The sequence below is a fragment of the Gallus gallus genome, chromosome 1 (assembly GCF_016699485.2).
Source record: "Gallus gallus isolate bGalGal1 chromosome 1, bGalGal1.mat.broiler.GRCg7b, whole genome shotgun sequence".
NCBI lineage: Eukaryota > Metazoa > Chordata > Aves > Galliformes > Phasianidae > Gallus > Gallus gallus.
Window position 1 is genome coordinate 146,072,482 of NC_052532.1, and position 20,099 is coordinate 146,092,580.

The 20,099-nt window shown below is 42.7% G+C and overlaps 2 protein-coding genes across 6 annotated transcripts in view; one reads left to right on the forward strand and one right to left on the reverse strand.

The window, feature by feature from the left end:
* Nucleotides 1-20,099, reverse strand: part of CLDN10 (claudin 10) — a 70,201-nt gene that overhangs the window by 44,724 nt on the left and 5,378 nt on the right. Inside the window, exon 1 of one of the 2 annotated variants that reach the window (NM_001277769.2) lies at nt 14,607-14,798. The exons of the other annotated variant lie outside the window; for it this stretch is intronic. Within the exon in view, the coding sequence (NP_001264698.1) occupies nt 14,607-14,676 (70 nt within the window). The 5' untranslated portion in view covers nt 14,677-14,798. Of the gene's footprint in view, nt 1-14,606; nt 14,799-20,099 lie in introns of those variants that run through there. 2 annotated transcript variants of the gene reach the window in all.
* Nucleotides 1-20,099, forward strand: part of ABCC4 (ATP binding cassette subfamily C member 4) — a 225,174-nt gene that overhangs the window by 25,512 nt on the left and 179,563 nt on the right. For 2 of the 4 annotated variants that reach the window (XM_040699617.2, XM_046941333.1), the window contains exon 2: nt 13,919-13,984. The exons of the other annotated variants lie outside the window; for them this stretch is intronic. The gene's annotated coding sequence lies outside the window, so the exon portion shown is untranslated. The remainder of the gene's footprint in view (nt 1-13,918; nt 13,985-20,099) is intronic. 4 annotated transcript variants of the gene reach the window in all.

The window sequence follows — 20,099 nt, forward strand, 5'->3', positions numbered from 1 at the left end:
AGTGCAAATCCTACCAGATGGTTAAGAAAACCAGTCTGTGACTTTGTCTGCCCTGGGCCTTCCCTTAAGTCTCCCCAGTAGTTTCAGTAATTCCCACACTACAGTGCGATTAACCAGTGACCTTAGGAAGCAATCAAATATTTGCATATCATTGCAAAACATGAAAATAATAATAAAAATACGTGGGACGTGTGGTGGTGTGGAGTCTCTCTTATCAACAGGCTCCACAAAAGCTCCTTTTTTTTTGTTTATAAGGAACTACAGCCCAGAGATGTCTGGTTTTGCAGACAGGAAGGGTGAGGGAGGGAAAACAATCCCACTTGTTTTCTCCTTTGAGCAACAACAACATTTCTCTGAACTAAAGAAGGCAGCAAAGCCACTTGGCAAACAGGCTAAGTGTGTGAAGTACCTTGGCTGGAAATACTTATGCTTGTTCCTGTCCTGTAATGCATGCCGCTTTTGCTGTGTGACAGCATTCTGCTCCATGTGTGCTGAGGAGAGGGATTTGCCATCTTGTTCAGCCAACCCCTTTGCAGCCTCTGCCTGTGAAGACACTGATTCTGACCACCTGTGTCTCTTACACCTGTCTCCCAGACCATACCAAACACAGCCCCTCCCAGCTGTAGATTATTTCTTTGCCTTTGCCTCCTTTGGCTTGTACTTTAAAAGGACTGTCTGTGTCTCCTAGAAAAATCTGCTCCTCAGATACCTCAGCAGAGATCTGTCTCCCTCCTGCTCTTCCCCAGGCAGCAGTAATGTGACTGTACTTCTGCAGCCTGTGCTGTCAGACCCGGAGTTGTACAGAAAAGCCAGAGGAACCCTATGATGGTTGCAGAAGGAGATGACCTTGGGAGAAGGAGGCTGAGGGAGAAACACAGAGAGGGTGAAGGCTATGGTGTCAGCAGGGGACGTGCAGAATGGCTGTGCTGTGGGGAAGTGCTGATGCTGGCAGGCTGCTGGGCAGCACGTCCCTAGCAGGGCTATGGGGCCTCGGCCCTGCTCCATGCAGTTATGGCTTACTGAGGGCCACTTCTTTAAAATACCGAATTACTGCGACGACAAAATGTGAACCCCTGAGAGTTTCCAGGAAGGGTATTAAGAAATTGTGAGATTAGAGGCTTTGCGATAGCTGCAAAGTAAAACAAAACTACTCACGGCATCAAGATGGTGAAATGAGGTGTAAATTAAGCTAAATAGCCTATCCCATTGGTTTTGCTGGGGTATATTAATATCATCTCTTTTGTAAACTGGAACACTGCCATTAAAAGTATGCTATGGAAAAGCCAGATACCGTTAACTATTACTTAGTTGATTGAATGACCTCTTCTCATCCCTTTGTGAGATAACCACATCTGCCTTTAGCAGAGCGTGGCTGGCTCAGAGCCCAGCATGCGGTGGGATGTGTGCATGGGGTGGGATGCCAGCTGCTTGGCTTATGGTGGGTGTGTGGCAAAGGTGTTTATGCCCCTGGAGAGGCTGTTTGTCCCGGTCATCCAACTAAACACTGCACTGAGATACGGTTGGTGAGTCACTTTCACTGTTTCTTGGTGGGTGGGGTTTGGTTTCTGCTTTTGCTGCTTCCAGGATGAAATGTCAATAGAAAGGCTTTTATGTGACACTCTGTGTTATTGTTTATGAATTCATTTGTGAAGAAGGAAAAGGCAGTCTCCAAATACAAGGGTATTTTGGCAGATTTCCATCTGCAGTAGAAATTTAGAGCTTCTGAGCTCTCACTTCCTTTGGAAATGTCAATTGGTGTGCGCTGCCCTGAGCACATTTACTGTGCAGCAGAATGTAAGCCTGAGCCATGTCTTTGCAGCTGACTGGTAACTGTGGAGGTGTAGCCACTCATTTCAGCTGGTCTCTCCGGAATACAAAAATAATGGCAAGTGTAAAGACTGGTGTAACCAGTAGAAATCGCTATATATTATTATGAGAGCAAACTTGTAAGAATCTTCAGATATTCTTTCTTTTTTTCTTTTTTCTTATTTTGACTGCCAGACTACGTAATCGCCCCCACTGAAATACTGATGGTCTATGAAATTAACTTCTGGGAAAATGGGGGCCAGAAGGGAAAATTTAGGGTACGGCCTGAAGTAATATTATAAAATAAGGCCAATGAAATAGCTGCTTGATGGTGTACCTTATTAAAAGCTACCCCAGGGAAGTCTTCATTCTTGGGAAGCTGTTCAAGAGTACAACGTAAATCTCAACTCAAGGTGTGGAATTTAAACTCACACATTCTGTCTTTAAGAAGGTGAACACTGAGGGCATGTTTTATTTGAGGGTTTGGCTAATTACCTCCATACTAAGATATGTTTCTGTTTGAAAAGTTAACCAAGTAGAAAAGAAACGTAACTGTAAAATGACTGTATCAGCCAAGCGTTGGATGTGGTCTTCAGTGCCTCTGCTTTTTTCAGATTCAGAATTAAAGGCCAAATATTTTGGTGACCTGTAGAAGTTACTGAAGATAAGAGATGAACAAAAGGCTCTCATGAGACTTTGCATGCCTGAATGTAAAAATGTGTTGTGCTGAATTAAGACCTTAAAATTTAATCTGTCGATTTCTTTGACATTTGGGCAGGCAACAGTGTCTCCCAGTATCCCATAGAGAATCACTGTAGTGACAGGAAAAGAGTCTGGCTTTCTTTCTCTCCAGGCCAGCATATTCACTCATTCCCTGTCAGTCCTGTGCACTGGATGAAGATGCAAGGCCATCTTATTCTACAGATCCTTCCCATTTAGCCACCATCCTTGTTCCTGAGTGATCTCAGCCAGCTAAATGGCAGCTGGCTACATCTGTACACAGATAGATTCTGGTAGATGTCTGCTCAGATGGTTATCTGTGCTGAACCACTAAGTAGCTCTTTTTGATATCTCTTTTTCTGTCTCCTGCATGCCTTTCAGTTTGTTTCTGTGACAGAAAGCATCCAATGGAGCAGAAATACAGTGCTGGTGTATTAGCAGTAGAGAAACTAAGGAAGGTTTGAATGCTTTGCTATATGACTTGAATTTTATTTTTGAATATGTGTGTTTTTTAAACAGTACTGAAATCTAGAAAGATTATAGTGACATTAAAACATTACTAAATCCTGAGTACCTTCAGAAGGGAGATGTGGCTTCTTCACTTGAATAGTGAAATGTCAGCAGAAGTATCCTGTTGCTAATCAGGCACCCCACTGCCATACCTGTCCAATCTCACATGTCCAGTTTAGGACCCCCTTCTAATGCAGGCTTCCCAGCCCCTTAGCACTGCACAGATTAGGAAACCAATGGTATCCCCAGAAAACCAGGATGGAGATATCTGAGGTGATCCTGATGACAGTGGGCCAGAGGAAAACAAGCCTTTGTTTCCCATAAATCCTCCCAAAGACAATGTTGGATCTGCTATTAAAACAGAGAGAATTGAGGGACCTTGGGGTAAAGCTCTGCGGCATGCTATATGAACCATCCTCTGGGACCCATTGCAATGGAAAAAATTTGCAAGTATGCTTAAGTGGTGGGGACCAAATAGTGTTGAGTGGGGACAAAGCAAATGGCTATTGGGGTCCAGAAGTTTTCTTAAATTTGGGACCCAACCTGGCAAACACACCCCATTTTATCACCAGCCAAGTAGTGTATTGGGCTGGGGGAACAGGTGAACCATAATCCCCATCAGTTCTCTAAGTGAGCTCTCTACAGCCAACACAGAAGCTGCTTGAATACAAGCCATGCACAAACAAGGGCCTCCTGGTTTCCCACTGTCTGTTACAGTAGAATTTGTGATGTTAGAATCACTAATTAGGGGAGCCCTGGCAATTCTTAATCCCTATCCAACTGCAGCATGGGATGGAATAAGACAAGACATAAGAGATAATGAAGCACTAGGTGACAGTGTTTGTAATGCTCTCCGGCGTCTCCTACGTGGGCAGAATTAATGCACAGCATTGTTAATGACAGCAGTGAAATGCACTGGGGTGATGTACTAGCGGAAAAACAAAACCCAAGACCTTGGGAAGGAGATCATAGGGTGAGATATGTGAAACAGGGAGCAGAAACTAAGCTGTAAGAAAATAAATCTAAACCCTTGCAAGCAGAATTTCAAAAACAGAGAAATCTCTCGGCATTCTCAGGGCTGTGACTTGAGGTCAGCCCACTGGCATTATCTTGAGTTTAATTGAAGCATTCCAGAAATTAGATAGCAATGGAGAGAAAGAGTGCATTTTGACTCCTTTGGCGCCAGTTCCTGGAAAGGGAGGCAACATTTTCTCCCCCTTAGCAAGGAATTGCATGGCCTGAAACAAAACAAATGAGTAATGTCTGGCAGGCAATTGGGTTTGTCTATCCGTAAAGTAGACACTTATCACTTATGTTTTTATTCCAGTTAGTCCTTAAGGATAATTTGTGAAATTTTTAATAGATACAAGAGCACAAATTTCAATACTAACACGACAAGATGCCAAGAAGTTTTGTGTGAGACCCAGATGGCAAAAAGTTAAGATTACATGTGTGAATGGAGCAAGAGCTGTTTGCCAAACTGCCAAGGTCAGTTTATGGCCCCCACTCAATAAGTGCATGTCAGCCACTTGTTTTGCAACTAAAGACCACCAAGAAGATGTTTTAGGTTTCACTGATTTGAATGGATGGACCTGGTGCCTGCTGAATGTAGTCTTCTGGCTCACACATCAGTCCTAAGCCAAACAGAAATAGGGAGGCTGCAGTGCATGTACTCTGTGCAGCCCCTGCACTTCCTGATTCACGTATTACCAACCTATCACAATATCCAATTTCTGCTGTGAAAGAAGTGGACTTTCTGAAGTCCTAATTGACTGGGAGAAATGACAGATTATCTCCAGAACCCACTCCCCATACACTCACCAGTCCAGCCAGCTCAGAAATCGGACAAGGTAGCATTTTTCAACTGGATATCAGATTGGGAATCAGAACATAAAGAGATGGTCAAAATTCAAATTGAAGAATTAAGTCACACATAACAGTCACTGGAACCAGTATGTCCCTGTGACCCTACTATAGGTAAATGGGTTTTCCCCAGACATGCTGTTTACTATAATCTGTTCCAAACTGGACGCGGTGATCCAAAAAGACCTTAATTGTTTAGTTCAAATGCATTTAAAAGAATAGAACAACGATAACCTGAATGGGACAAGGAACTTTTATCTTTACTCCAGACAGTTAAACAAGTTGAGAAAATACATCAAAGACAACCTGTGATGATCTGTTTACCATTCATTGATGCTATGCCTATGACCTTAACTAAACTTGGTGTCCCACTTGCCTGGGAAGCTACCACTAGCAGTGGTGCAAAACATAAAAACAGTGCACAGTGGATTTTCCCTTCTTTTAAATGGGTAATTTGTTCAGACTCTTCCTGCCAAAAAAAATCTCAGTTTTTCTTTTACAGCACCTTCCAGTATGGCAGGCAGAAATGCTGTGATTATTCCAAACCACTAGCAATGTTGCTTTGACCTGTGGTCAAAGAGCCTTAGAGTGGCCATGGTCTTAAGCTCATGCGCGTATATTGAGCATATGGGACTAGTCTCTAGAAAGGAAGATTTGAATCTTTCCACTGAGGTAATGAATGGACCTGAAATATAAATGAATTTGGGATAATATTAACTGAGGAAGTGCTCACTAAGCCACTTTCTATAATTTATCAGCAGTTCTGATGGTTCAGGAAGGTCCCAGTTGACTGGAGGCTAGCAAATGTGATGCCCATCTACAAGAAGATCCGGAAGGAAGACTTGGGGAACTACAGGTCTATCAGTCTGACTTCAGTGTTGGAGAAAGTTATGGAACAGATCGTCTTGAGTGCTATCACCTGGCACATATAGGGTAAACCAGGTGGTCAGAGCCAGTCAGCATGGGTTTATGAAAGTTGGGTCCTGCCTGACTAACTCAGTTACTCAGCGAATGAAGGAAAAGATGTGGGTGTTTTCTACCTAGACTTTAATAAAACATTTGACACTGTTTCCCACATCATTCTGGAGGAACTGCCTGCGCATAGCTTGGATGTATGCATGCTTCTCTGGCTAAAAACTGGCCTGGCCCAAAGATCTGTGGTGAATATAGTTTAATCTAGTTGGAGGTCGGTCGTAAGTTTTGTTCCTCAGGGCTCAGTACTGGGGCCACTTCTCTTTAATATCTTTATCAGTGATCTGGATGAGGGAATCAAACATACCTTCAGTAAGTTTGCAGATGACACTAAGTCAGGCAGAACTGTTGATCTGCTTGAGCTTAGGAAGGCTTTACAGAAGGATTTGGATCAGCTGGATCAATGGGCCAAGGCCAACTATACGTGATTCAACAAGCCTAAGTGTTACCCAAGTCCAGCACTTGGGTAGCAATAATGCTACAGGCTGGGGAATGACTGGCTGGAAAGTTGCTTGGAAGAAAAGGACCTAGGATTATTGGTTGACAGCTGGCTGATCATGAGCCATGAGTGTGCTGAAGTGGCCAAGAAGGCCTATGACATCCTGGCTTGTATCAGAAATTTTGTGGCCAGCAGGACTAGGGAAGTGGTTGTCCACTCTGTACTCAGCTCTAGTGAGGCTGCACCTCAAATACTGTGATCAGTTCTGGGCTCCTCACTACAAGAATGCCAGTGAGGTCCTAGAGTGTAACCAAGGAGGGCAATCTCAAGTTGTACCGGAGGAGGTTCAGGTTGGATATTAGGATAAATGTCTTCCTTTGAAGGGTTGTTAAGCATTGGAACACTTTGTTCAGGGAATTAGTTGAGTTGCTATCCCTGAAGATATTTAAAAGATGGGTTGATATGATGCTTAGGTGCATGGTTTAGTGCTAGACTTGGCAGTGCTAGATTAATGGTTGAACTTAATGATCTTAAGAGGCCTTTTCTATGATTAAAATAAGCCACTGCTTTTGTCTTAACAATATGCAATACTTTGGTATATATCATATACTCAGTCATTGCACTAGGATTAAATCTCAGTGGGAGTATATTCATTAGAACATAGAAGACAGCCAACAAAAAACCAAGAAGACAAATGGCAAGTGGTTGATATTAATGCATATGTTGCATGGGAACCACAAGGATTTATTTGTGAGAGTAATGTGAGACATTTGTCTTTACACTGAACATAATGTTTGTCATATTGAAATACATTCTGATTAAATCCCTGAAACTGTACTTGAATATGTTGGAAAGGGATGTGAGAGAACTCTTGTATGAGAATTTTTAATTATGTGCTTCATCCAGCTGTGATTGTACTGACTCTAATGTTAATGTACCTATTGCTTATAACCGTATTGTATATAAAAGTTTGGTACATTATAAAACAAATAACCCAGCTTCAACCACCCCAAAGATACAAAGGAGTGCATAACAAATAGCAGCACTGCATTGTCTACTTCCAATGGATCTGTAAGTGCATAACTTATCAATATACTATTTATGGTACAGAGATAAGAAGTGACTGTGCCATAGCTCTGTGACAGTAAGATAAAGGAAATATAGTCATGGGGTGTACTGTGGTGGTGTGCTTCCCCTGCCCATTCTCCCCCCCTCCCCCTTCCCAGCCTAACCTTTATACTGTAACCCTGCTCCGATGATGACCATCAGTGATGGCTGTGGTGGGTGCATCCAGTGGTGATAGCTGAACTGAACTCAAAGTGGATTCAGAGCAGATAGCATGCATCCACCAAATATAGCTGGTATGCAAAAATGACAAGTAGTCAATCATCGTAGTCCATAAATAGGGAACAGCCCAGAGCCTGCTCAGCTCCCCTTTCATGGCTGAGGGCTGCATACCAGCATCTGTCCTTGAGCAGGGACACCTCTCAGGGTTACTCCTCAAGGTTGAGGGATTCCTTACCTGTGACAGACACTCGGTAAGTGACTAATAGTAAACTTCTTGCAAGGCTGAGATTTCTCATCTACTAGTAGCTTGCTAACAGGCTGTATGGTACTGAGTGATATAAAGGATCAATTGCCTGTATCATCCTTTAGATATAAAATGTTGGCCATCGGGCCCATTCTAAGCCTGGTGACTTTGTTAAATCACTATCTTATAGCAATAAAATACATTGCTGCTTCTCTCTTATGAGGGAGCATGTAACATCCTCTATGATAGTGCCTAAAGGATACTCTAACCAGCCTCCAAGCCACAAGAGAGCACCACAGCATCCATTCTGGGGAATATTTACAAGGATAACTAGACACTGCAGGACTCGGTGCATGTGGGCTCTCGACAGTGTAAAAATATAATAACATATAATAACAGCTGTCCATATTGTCTGTGTAGAGATTTGTTTTCTCTGCCAAAAATGACATTTAACTCAAACCTGCTCAGCCAGGTCCATGTAGTATCCACAGTGAAGTTTTTTATGCACATAGATTTTGTTTCTGCTCCTGTAGCAGTTGGCTACACTCATTCCCACATGCCTAGTCCCAAGCTGCTTGTTCAGCCTCTTTCCTCCCTTTCCCACTACTCTTTGGAAATGTCAGATATGCTACAAGGCTGAAGATTTAAAATCTTTAATGTGAGTTCCAAAAGGATAAGCTGTAAGGGTTTGCACTTGTCTTCTCTCTCCCATCCATCTGGCAAGGCTATTTTTGTCAGGTTTTCTCTTTCCTCCTGCTGCAGGGACTTTCAAAAATGCAATGGATTGTATCTCCATGACTTTGAATGGAGGTCTGACTACCAAACATTTAGAAGTACATTAGCTCTGGGCTCCTCACTGCACACAACAGGAAAGCTCCCTGCACCCACCTCAGTGCTCATAAGGCAGACCAGGTTAGAAAACCTGTTTGAACAGAAGTATTTTAAGACATTGGCTGAATACCAATTACTGCAGAGACCTATTCATTTTGCAGTACACTCTCTGCTGCTATGTAGGAGTAATCAAAGAAAACGAAAAGCAAACCAGAGATTACAATCTATTCTGGCAAAGATGAAAGAGCTTTGTTATTAATGCCCCAATAACAACCTTTGCATTCCCATCCCTGCACCAGCTGCACGGAAAACATGTTGGCAACTGGCAGCGCTTTCCAGACTTCCTCACCAACTTTATTTCTGCAAATAAAGACCACATGTTCAGGTTTGTCCAAGGCAAAAACATCAGAGTGAGGATAAGTGAAGCACAGGCAGCACTGCTTTTGCCCAGATCTTGACAAAAGTGAGAAAGATGCTCAGCATCTTAACCTCTTCTCATTTACAGGAACGGGAAGGTAGGAGTGTCATAGCACAAAAACAGAATTGCAGAAATGCTGGCAAATTTCCAGGTGTAAAGAACAAAAGAGAGAGCTGCTCTGTAATGCCTTATCTTTTCCTGGAATCCTGCAGATGTTAAGGCAGTATCAGAATCTGTTCTTTGTAACTTTTGGGCCAGTTTCTCCCCCCATAACTGGCAACTGACTGTCAGAGCCTCTACCCTCTGTATTTTCCATCAGGCTATAGGGCGGTCTGGCCCTGCAGCGTGTATATCTTTTATATCTTTGTATATCTTTTATATCTTTGTGGCCACACATCCTCCCAATAGGAACACCACTTTCCAGTCTTCCCACAGCACTGAACCATTCTGCTTCAATAAATTGGCCAGGTCCAGAGTGTCTTCATAATAAATCACTGTAAGCAGTGATTCATTATGGTTTACATTAATGAATTTTCAGAGCTTATGGATTAAAATCTTGGAAACAAAAGGCTAGAAAACAAAATTTGGCAGCAGGATTCTGAACCACTCCAAAATCTCTAACCTGCAATGCCTCAGTTCTGAGATGAAAAAAATCCAGGTTTCACAGAGTTGTTCTGGCTCTTGGAGGACTCCTGGGCTCTGGATGCTTCTTCTGCAACACTGCCCACAAGGAATCCCTGAATCTTGCTCTGGATCTACAGCAGAACTGCTGCTGGAAATCCCTGAGGACAAATGTGTTGGATAGAAGGAGTTAGCCTTCTTCAGTTCATACACATTGTGTAAAGGGCTGTTGTATCCAACATGGCTCTTCTTCATGAATGGCCCTACAAATCAAGTTTTGCCTTATTTGAAGCCACCCTACCAAGACTCATTGTTTCTCAAACTATCTCCTACCTAGGCTGAACTATTTATTGTACTTTCTTCTTTCTCTTTCAAAAGTAGGGCAGTGATATGCATCAAGTTACGGATAACCTCAAACCTTTGCTGTAGATTGTTACTACATCTGAGGATCTCTAGAGCTTTCTCTAGGGGCCAAATTTGCATTCAGGCTGTCTCAATTGGGTGGAGAGAAGACTGAGTAATCTAATCTCAGAATTAGTAACCTTTCATTACCAAGATTAAAAACCTAATTGTTCTGGATACACAAAACTCTGTGCTGGAACCAGCATTTCAATCAGTCTAAATGCTGACCTTTCTGCCTATTGAGAAGTGGAGAGTGCTTAGGGATTAAGCCATAAACATATAAACATCATGTCTCATGGTCCCTATTCCCGAATTTGAGCTACTGATCCTAATGTATTCCCTCTCTTTTGATTGCTCTTCTCAAAAGCACAATTCATGAGGTATAGGCCTGAAGTTGCACCAGGGAAGGTTCAGGTTCAGGTTGGATATTAGGAACAATTTCTTCTCTAAAAGAGTGGTGAGGCACTGGCACAGGCTGCCCGGAGAGGTGCTGAAGTCACTGTCCCTGGAGGTGTTCCAGAACTGTGAAGATGTGGCACTGAGGAACATCATTATTGGGCATGGCGGGAATGGGTTGACGGTTGGACTAGATGACCTTAGAGGTCTCTTCCAGCCTCAGTGACTCTATAATTCCATGATCCTATACCGTTTTGCCACCACTCGGGGGCAAGCTAAACTGCTCCTTCCTTGGCCGCTCCACAGGGAAAGCGGGGCCCGAGCTGCGCTGCCTTTACGGTTTCGGGGAGAGCCCCGCAGATCACAGGAGCCGCCGGCGGAGGCGCTGCCGTTCCTGGGCGCGGCCGGCTCTGCCCTGGGCCGCGCCTGCAGCACCATGGAGAGCGGGCAGCTGGGAGCCCGGCGCGTCGTGGGGGCTTTGGCCCCAGTCCTCACCCCGTGTCACCCCGCTGCAGCCTCACCGGCATTGCTCTCCACGTCCGGTTGGCGTCCGGCTGAGCAAGGCTGTTCTGGGCTGCAATTGAATTATAGAATGGCATGGGTTGAAAGGGACCACTGAGTTTCAACCCCCCTGCTATGTGCAGGGTCACCAACCACCAGACCAGGCTGCCCAGAGCCACATCCAGCCTGGCCTTGATTTTCTTCAGGGATGGGGCATCCACAGCCTCCTTGGGCAACCTGTTCCAGTGTGTCACCACCCTCTGGGTGAAAAACTTCCTCCTAATATCTGACCTAAACCTCCCATCTCAGTTTAAGACCATTCCCCCTTGTCCTATCGCTATCCACCCTTGTAAACAACCGTATCCTCTCCTGTTTATATACTCCCTTCAAGTACTGGAAGGCCACAATGAGATCTCCCCGAAGCCTTCTCTTCTCCAATCTCCGGGTCTCCAATCCCGGTTCCCTCAACCTTTCCTCATAGGTGCTCCAGCTCTCTGATCATCTTAGTAGCCCTCCTCTGGACCATCTCTAAGAGCTCCACATCATTCCTGTATTTGGGGCCCCAGGCCTGGACGTAGTAAATAGTAGTTGGTTGTCCTCTTGCATCTTCCTTCCTCCCTTTAGCTTTATTGCAGCATTATGAAATGGCAACTCTGAATCATAGAATCATTAAGGGTGGAAAAGACCACTAAGATCATCAAGTCCAGCCATAGACCCATCACGACCGTGCCCACTAACCATGTCCCTCAGTGCCACATCTGATGCTTGGGCATCGTCCTTTTGCTTTTGCTGCCATCAGGATAGCACTGCTTGCACTACTTCACTGCACTCAGGCAGGCACTGGCAAGACTAAGAAATGCCAGCGGAAGACCTGATCAAGCAAAGGCTGAGGGAACCACATTTCTATTACTTTCTGGTACACCTCCAGAAACTCATGGCAGGGAGAACCAGAGTGCAGAGGAGTCTGTGCCATAGGCTGAGAGTGCCAAATGCTGAAGTCATGATTTGAAGATGTCTAGCAGCTGCCCTGACTGACTGTGAAAGAGTGGGGACAAATCTGAAAAAATTGAAGATTGTAGGAGTTCAGGATGATCAGCATGAGAATAAGGAGGAGAGATGACTATTGCCTTTGGAGCACTGAGTTAGGAGGAGATGAGACGGTAGGTAGTTTGGGTTGCACAGGCTATGTTCATGCCTTTGCTGTGCTCCTATCAGCATGGAAAGTCAGTTCTGGTATATACTCACATACTGCCAATGACAGCGCAATAGTACTGCTGATAGAAAGATCATTGAAATCTGTTTCTTTTCGTTGTTTGTTTGCTGTGACTTAAATACTGAGAAAAATAAACATCTTAAAACTTCCTAGAGGCTATGGACTCTGCTGTAAGAGACCCTAAAAAGTACAATAAAAACTTTTATGATCAAATGAATTTGCTTTGGAGTAGAAGTGACTTCTGTTATTTATTGCTAATACTTTCTGTGGGGGAACCTAAAGATAAACTGGAGTGCAGGGAGAAGCTTGTGTAACAGAGTTATCTTTGGCTGTAGGACAAATTGCAACCAGACTCCGTAAAATCATAAAAGTGCAGTAGTACAGGTTATTTTACCAGCCCTCCCCAGAGCCACTAAGTCAATAACGATGATACGTTGATGGTCTTTCACATGAACATTTTAGTGTTTTACAATGAAGGACAGAGTGAGAGTAGAGAACTCTTTCCCTGTTGAACTCTTGCTTTCCTTGGATTACCAGTCTATGTTTAGCAGACTTTCCAAACAAAATACCTCTCTCTTTCTCAATAGTGTTTAAGCTACATGTAACACTACCTTGTGCTGCTGCCTGCAGTTTAAAATTAGACTTCCTAAATGTCAGTCTAGAAACTTGCCACCCTCTTGTTTTAACAAGAGCATGCAACTTTAATTTGTTGTGGATCTCTTGCCTATGTTATTCTAAGGAGAAAATGAACAAAATCTTACTCAGATGCCTAAGTATATATTTAAAAGGTATTCACATACTGATGTGTAGTTTATTTATTCAAATTTCATTCTGCCAGTGATCAAAATAACAGTAAGAATGCAAAGTACAAGTGGCAAATGGATTACAGCTGATAATTCTGAAATCAGCTTTTATATGAATTATAAGAGGAATAATGGAAGTTTACAGTTAATAAAGTGCTTTAAACAAATTTGATTATGTGTGCCTGAGAAGAATCTCTGTTTGTTATTTTTATTATTATTTCTATCTCAGCAAAAATAATGCATAAATTGTAATTTGCAAAAGGATAGAATTCACATTCAAAGCAAAGCGGGTTTGAGTTTCGATGCCTGTTAATTCATTTCTGATGGTTGGCATTCTATAAAGGCAGTGCAAATCACCTCACCCATTCAGATCCCCTGTGTGCCATATGTGATGGCGTTGAGTGGGGATGGAAACCTGCACAAAATCTCAAGATCATCTGTGCATGTAAGAGTTGATCTGTAGGCCCTACAGTCTGATGTGGTGGGTGGTAAAGGCAAGGCATGGGGCTGCAGCATCGCTATATTTCCAGGTGTGGGGACATGTGTCTACAGCCTTGTTTAAACCATGTGGGAACCGTGCATTTTGTATCAGCCACTGCCTGTGCACACTTTATAACCGTGCTTCTTCCTGGTCTCATAAAAGCATTGCAGGACTCAGTCTATTTCAGCTGGATTTCTGTTTTCTTTCCCTAAAACACCTGTGTCTTGACTCATTTTTCCTACCCTAGCCTGACCCCATCTTGCTCTTATGCTGCCTATATCCAGGAAAGAGCAGTCCCTCTGCCCCTGCCCTCAGGAGCAGTTACGCAGTTTCACTGAGAACAGCACCTTACCTACAGTCTCAAGGCTTAACAAACAGAAAATAAATCTCTTCACATACTGCTTTATACAGAAAACCTGTTGTGCTGCAGACGTTCAGTGAGCAACTGCACCAGAGGAAACCCTTAACTGATTTAAGGTAAGAAGACCCCCATTTGCTTTTGTGCTCTGATAGATGGCTACAAATACAACACATGCCGTTAAAATGGACATTGGGAATAACATACCTTTGATCTCTAAAGTTAAAATATTAGCCTGTGATACAGCAAGTATATATACATGCTATTAATTTCCTGCTTGTGATTTTTTACATAGTATTTACGGATGTACTGCTTTTCTATCTACTTTCCTTATACACCAAAAAAGCACTGATTGCTGTCATACATCTTGCTGTCTTTCCTCCTCTCCCCATCCAACAAGCGTTACGCTTATGTTTGCATGGCAGTTAGAGCTGGAAGACAGTTTTGTGCATCTCTCTGCTCACACTGGATTGTTACTGATAGTGTGTTCGCTGGAACTTTGTCCATGGAACTTATCTTGTATTACCAACCGCACAGTAGAGCTTACGCTCTTTCTTGAAGTACATATAATTTCTACAGGGTTTTTTTCTGACTTTCTGCCTATGCTATCCTTATGTTCATAGGAGCACTTTAATCATGATCTCTTGCACAAGCTGAAATAATCTCTCTCCTCAGGCTCCCATCCTGAAAAAAAATAAAAAAAACCAACCTCTCTGTATGTTCCAGTTGAATTCCACTTACCTTCCACTTTGAAGATAGTAAGGTGAGGTCTGCAGTGAAAAGCACCCAGCGCGTTGCCCGCACAGTTCATCCACAGACCCTGGAAAACCCAGGTTGCGGTGATAACAGATGATGCTCGGCTTGTGACTTTCCACTCATTCGATGCAGTAGCAGCAATCGTGGCTGCTAACCCACAAAAAGAAAATATAAAAGCTATAATCTGTATTCCTAGCATGTTTCTCTGTAACCCAGGGACTGGGTAATGCCACTGTGTGGAGAAAAAAGTGCTCTGGTCACGTGAGTAAGAAAAAGGCATAACATAAGCAAATTATACTTGAACAAGCTCAGTTCTTCTTGCTACAGAAAGTTAATGTGGCTGAAAGAAATTGTCATGCTTGAGTGATTTAAGAAAGGCCACGGGCATTGCAAATGTTTAGAACGAAAGACAAGGTACAACTTTATGGGAGCTAATTACTGTACTTACTTACTGATTTCTAATTGTAAAAAAATAATTAAAATCTTCTCGTAGTTTTTTTCAATTGCATTATTCCAGTTAATGCTTAATTTTTAGTTAATTGGAAACCTAAAAACATCACATCTAGCAAAAAAAGTCCAGAGTCCAAACCGTGTGGTGCTATTTAACAGATTACCATAACATTTTAGAAGAAACACACAACAGTTGTAAAATGCATTTTTAAAAGGCTGTGAAATTAATTCACCCATAGCCAGCCATCACACAGACAGCCGTAAGACAGTAATATCTTGGAGGCTATGTCTGCAAATGTGATGTGGAGTGACAAATTTAAAGCAAGAAAAGAAATAGCAGGTGGTCCCTCAGCTGTAGTAGTGAGGAGAATAACTTCATGTAGCCACCATCACGATTTCTTCTCTGGTCAATTTACTGCTTCTTACGATATGTATGTCCTGCATGATGAATGTGGTGCAGAAACATCCTACCGCTGACTGAGCTCCTGCAGCTTCATGCCATGCAGAACTCTTAGAGAATATCACTGATTTAATAAAATGTCATCCCTAAAGTAGTAGGCTTTGATTCTTAGCAGAGCAATAAGGTACAGCACCACATTGAAGAAGTCCTTCATCCAATTCCTGAGTAAACTCTCATTACTTGTGTGGGAGCTGCACGTGGTTTCATAGAATCATAGAATCACCAAGGTTGGAAAAGACCTTCGAGACTATCCAGTCCAACCATCCATCTATCACCAATATTTCCCACTAAGCCATGTCCCTCAGTACAACGTCTGAACGTTTCTTGAGAATCTCCAGAGTTGGTGACTCCACCACCTCTCTGGGCAGCCATTCGAGCATCTGACCATTCTTTCAGAGAAGAAGTCTTTCCTAATGTCCAACCTGAATCTCCCCTGGAGCAACTTGAGGCCATTCCCTCTAGTTCTATCCCCAGTGACCTGGGAGAAGAGGCTGACCTCCACCTCGCCACAACCTCCTTTCAGATAGTTGTAGAGAGCGTCACCCCTGAAATTTCTCTTCTCCAGATTAAACAATCCCAGTTCCCTCAGCTGTTCCTCATAAGACTTGAGCTACAGACCCGTCACAGCTTCACTGCCCTTCTCTGAACATGCTCCAGGGCCTCAATGCCTTTCTGGTATTGAGGGGCCCAAAACTGAACAAAATACTCGATGTGTGGCCTATGTCTGTTTCACAGACATATCCATCCTTCAGACTTTCGAGATGCCATCTTCCAGTTCTATTCATGACCATCTTCATGCTCTATGTGTCTTGGCCTCTCTCTGAAGAAGATGCATAAATCTCTCTTGCCCTTACCTTGTGCCCTTTGGTGACAAAGGATCCCATACATCAGGTGCAAATAGAAAAATTTTATTACCATGGACAGCTTTGGAGAGGTGGAAAGAAGTTTTACTATAGAGTAATGTAATATAGCAGATACACAGAAAATGGTCCACTTTTGGAGCAGATTCCTGAGATCTAATATTCATTTTTTCAGATCAGCTCAGTGACAACGGTCCTGGGTGAGTGCTCAGAGATTACCGACGCGGATTTGCATCTGCAACTGAATTCAGGACATAAATTTTCCTGAGTGCTCTCCTGGCTGATCCTGGCTTGTTTGGGCTCAGAAACCAAAGGTGGCTGAATGCCAACACTGCCCCATCCCTCCCAGCATCGCCTTTTGCAATGCACAGCAGCGTGACTTATCACTGGGGCCTGTGATGAGCCACTCAGGCTCCGTAGTTTCTTCTCGTCACATGGACCAAAGGCAGTGGTGCCTCCTCTGTGACACCTCTCACCTCACACCTCACCTCACCTGTTTCAAACCAGAATCTAGATAGGAAGGGGCTTTACATTTCTGTTTCTAGTCAACTAATGCAATATCCTAAGTAATTTTCCCTTCTCACTCTTGTATGTATGAAGGCCCAGTCTGGTACACACTGAGTCATGAGTGCTGTGTTCATGGGACACTAAAGACCACTTATTTTAGTGCAAAGTGCCTGCACGAGTCATAGGCACCACTTGACCTGTATCTGGACTATGCTTTTCGAGCTCGAGGAGGACTTTGTGGTTTCTTGGCCTTTTTCCCATTTCTCATTTAGTGGATGACTCTGCGGAATTCATGGTTAGATACACTTTCACCAAGCGTTGTTTCTGGGCAGTTATTGTGTGAGTGATGAATAAATTAAACAGATACTTAAGTGATAAGAAAGAAGTAAGCAGGCCTGTTTACAACCCTCATTTCTTCTATAAACTGTCAGGAAACAAGTTAATCAGTCATTAAGAAGTTCAAGAAAAAGTTGAAAGTTAACCTGTTAATGGTGTTTTTCATTACAAGAAGAACTTCTTCTCTTTGTTACTGAACAGACAACAGTTGGAAAACAGATGATAGTTTAATGAGTGTTTAAGTATAAAGCTGGAAAAGGGAAAGCATTGCTACAGGCCTTTCTTGAACCATTTTTCAAAAACTCCACAGAACACACTACCTGATTGTGTGACATATTACAGCCCTATTGTGCGAGTACCACGTGATACTACTGTTACTACATTTACTCCCTTTGGAAATCAGTCCAGTCCCAGTTTTTAAATAGAGCTGATACCTTTGCAGATATCTTGCATGACAGCAAGATTCGTAACAGCTATCAGTACTCTTTTTGATATATGAAGAAATTAAGTAAAGCCCTGGGAATACAGTGCAAACATTCACATGCTGATAATTATGTGCATATGTACACAATTGCTGTAGCACAAAGTATGCTGTTCCAGAATGTCCATTTTAATGGCATGTGTTGTATATGAAACCACTTATTAAAGCCCAAAAATCAGGGCAAAGATGTTAATAATGGCAAGCTGTAGCATCCAGTTTATGATGCCTGTGTTAATTGTAATCTGCTCACTAGATGAATAAGGATTTCCCAAAGCTGATATGTTGGCTGATGCAAGATATGAGTGGTGACAACATACGGTTTCCCCATGAAGACATACACATTTTGCTAAACTGAATTAGTTGTGCGGATAGCTATGGTAAAATCAAAAAAAGAACTACATGCAATTCGATCCAGACATTGTGTGGATAAGCAAAAGGAGATCTCTGCAAAGGGGATAGTTCGGGTAACAAGGGGAGGGCATGCTAGATAAGTAACCAGTAATGCTGAAGCTATCCATCCCTCTGCAGCGTGAGTAGACAACACAAGCTGATCCTGGGCACTGTGGAAGGGGTTATGATAGGCCTAAACTACCATGGAAAAGTTGGACAAACGGTAAAACAAAAATTTACAGAGACAAATATATGACTCATTGCTTCTGGAGAAGCTGAAGAAGTAAAAGTAGTGTCTAAAATGGTGAAGTAATCAAAAAGCCCAAAGACATCAGTACAGGGAAGGGCTAAGCTGTATGAAAATATGATTGGGCTAATAGTACAAACACAAAATAGGTTCCTGAGAACTGGCAGTGAAGTAAGAGATTATGTTGAAAGTAGGAAGGCTGCATTCCAGTAGGTTCCAGTTCCTGCTGTTCCTTCCAGATAAATGCCTAGATTCCAGGTAGACAGAGTAGATGGCAAAAGCTGGCTGGGAGCAAACTATAGAGGAGTTTCAAGGAGCAATGAAATTACTGGAAATGCAAAAGCTAAGGGAATTGGCAGTTTCACACCTCCCTATATCAAAAGGACCACATGCAGCTAAGTAGTATGAAGTAATTGTAGAGTGAGGTGTTTGCCGCCCACCTTTCATTCCAAAGGTGGTGGGTGACGTACACAGCTAGAGAAGGTCATCTCAGTGTCTTATTCCAAATTCATTGCTTTTTACTGAGCATTGCAGAGACAATATGATAATACAATTACAACATTAGTATTATATTTTGTAGTAGCCTATTATTCATAGTGCAGATGTTGTATTGACACAGTATGAAAAGAGAAGCCTCATATACTCATGACAAGAAAAAGGCTTTGAGAATATGTAGGCACAGCAGATAGCCTGGTTCAGGATATATACTTTATATCAGCTAGGTATATGTGTGTATAAGAATATGTATGCATATACCTGTCAGTATATGTATGTATTCAGTATTGACAGAGATACAAGCTGTGCTTTACAACAGTTTTAAGCATTTTATGTTAGTTTTTAATAGACTAATTATTTAGTCATGTAACACTATTACTTTTTGAGCATTTGCCTAGGAATATGTGGGACTGCAAATACAAATGGTGGAATTTTTGGTGGAAGAATAAAAATGCACAGGATTAACCTTGCTTTTTCATCATGCTCCTTACTTGGACATTAAGGATAGCAGATGAGTTGGGCGGTGGGGCAATTGGTCATTCTTGCATTCAGCTTCTTGATTTGTGTGGTTAACACTGGGCATTAGCAAACTTATTTAGGTTAATAATATTTACTGTAATTAAGTACATTGTTATTGTTGGCATACTGTCTAGACTTGCAGTGAGTGGCAGAAAGTTAAATTGCTGTATCTAGATAAAAACTACAAAAAATGCAAAACTCTAAAATGCAGCAAATTTGAAATTGTAGGACAGGTCATATGTTGAATCAGTGCTGCAAGCCAGGATGAAACTAAAGGTAATTGTGCTTTTCTGAGATCTTCTGAACAGACGTTGATGAAATTAGGTGCTCAATGAAGACATCATATTTTAATAGAGTGAATTCATCAAATGAAACCATTATTAGAACCACTGTGCTACAGTGTGCTGATGGCATTAATGGAAGCAGTAGGATTGGACATGAGCAAGAGTCAGGCTTTGGTGGGCCAGAGCTCAGTGCAAAGTGAAATGATTGCAATACTCTTGAAGAAGGAAGATACTGGGAAAGAGAAAGAGGACAGCCCCTGATTGAGCTCCTGCTCCTGCCACCTTGCAGCCCAGCCCGTGCTGGGCCATGGACCATTGGTCTGGATCTGGACCCTGTCCCTGAACTGCTGGCTTGATTTCTTGGCTTGACCTCAGACTTGGCCCATCACCATGGACCTGCCCACCAGGGCTTTGTCTGACCCAGGTCACTGTCACCATGGACTATGGCT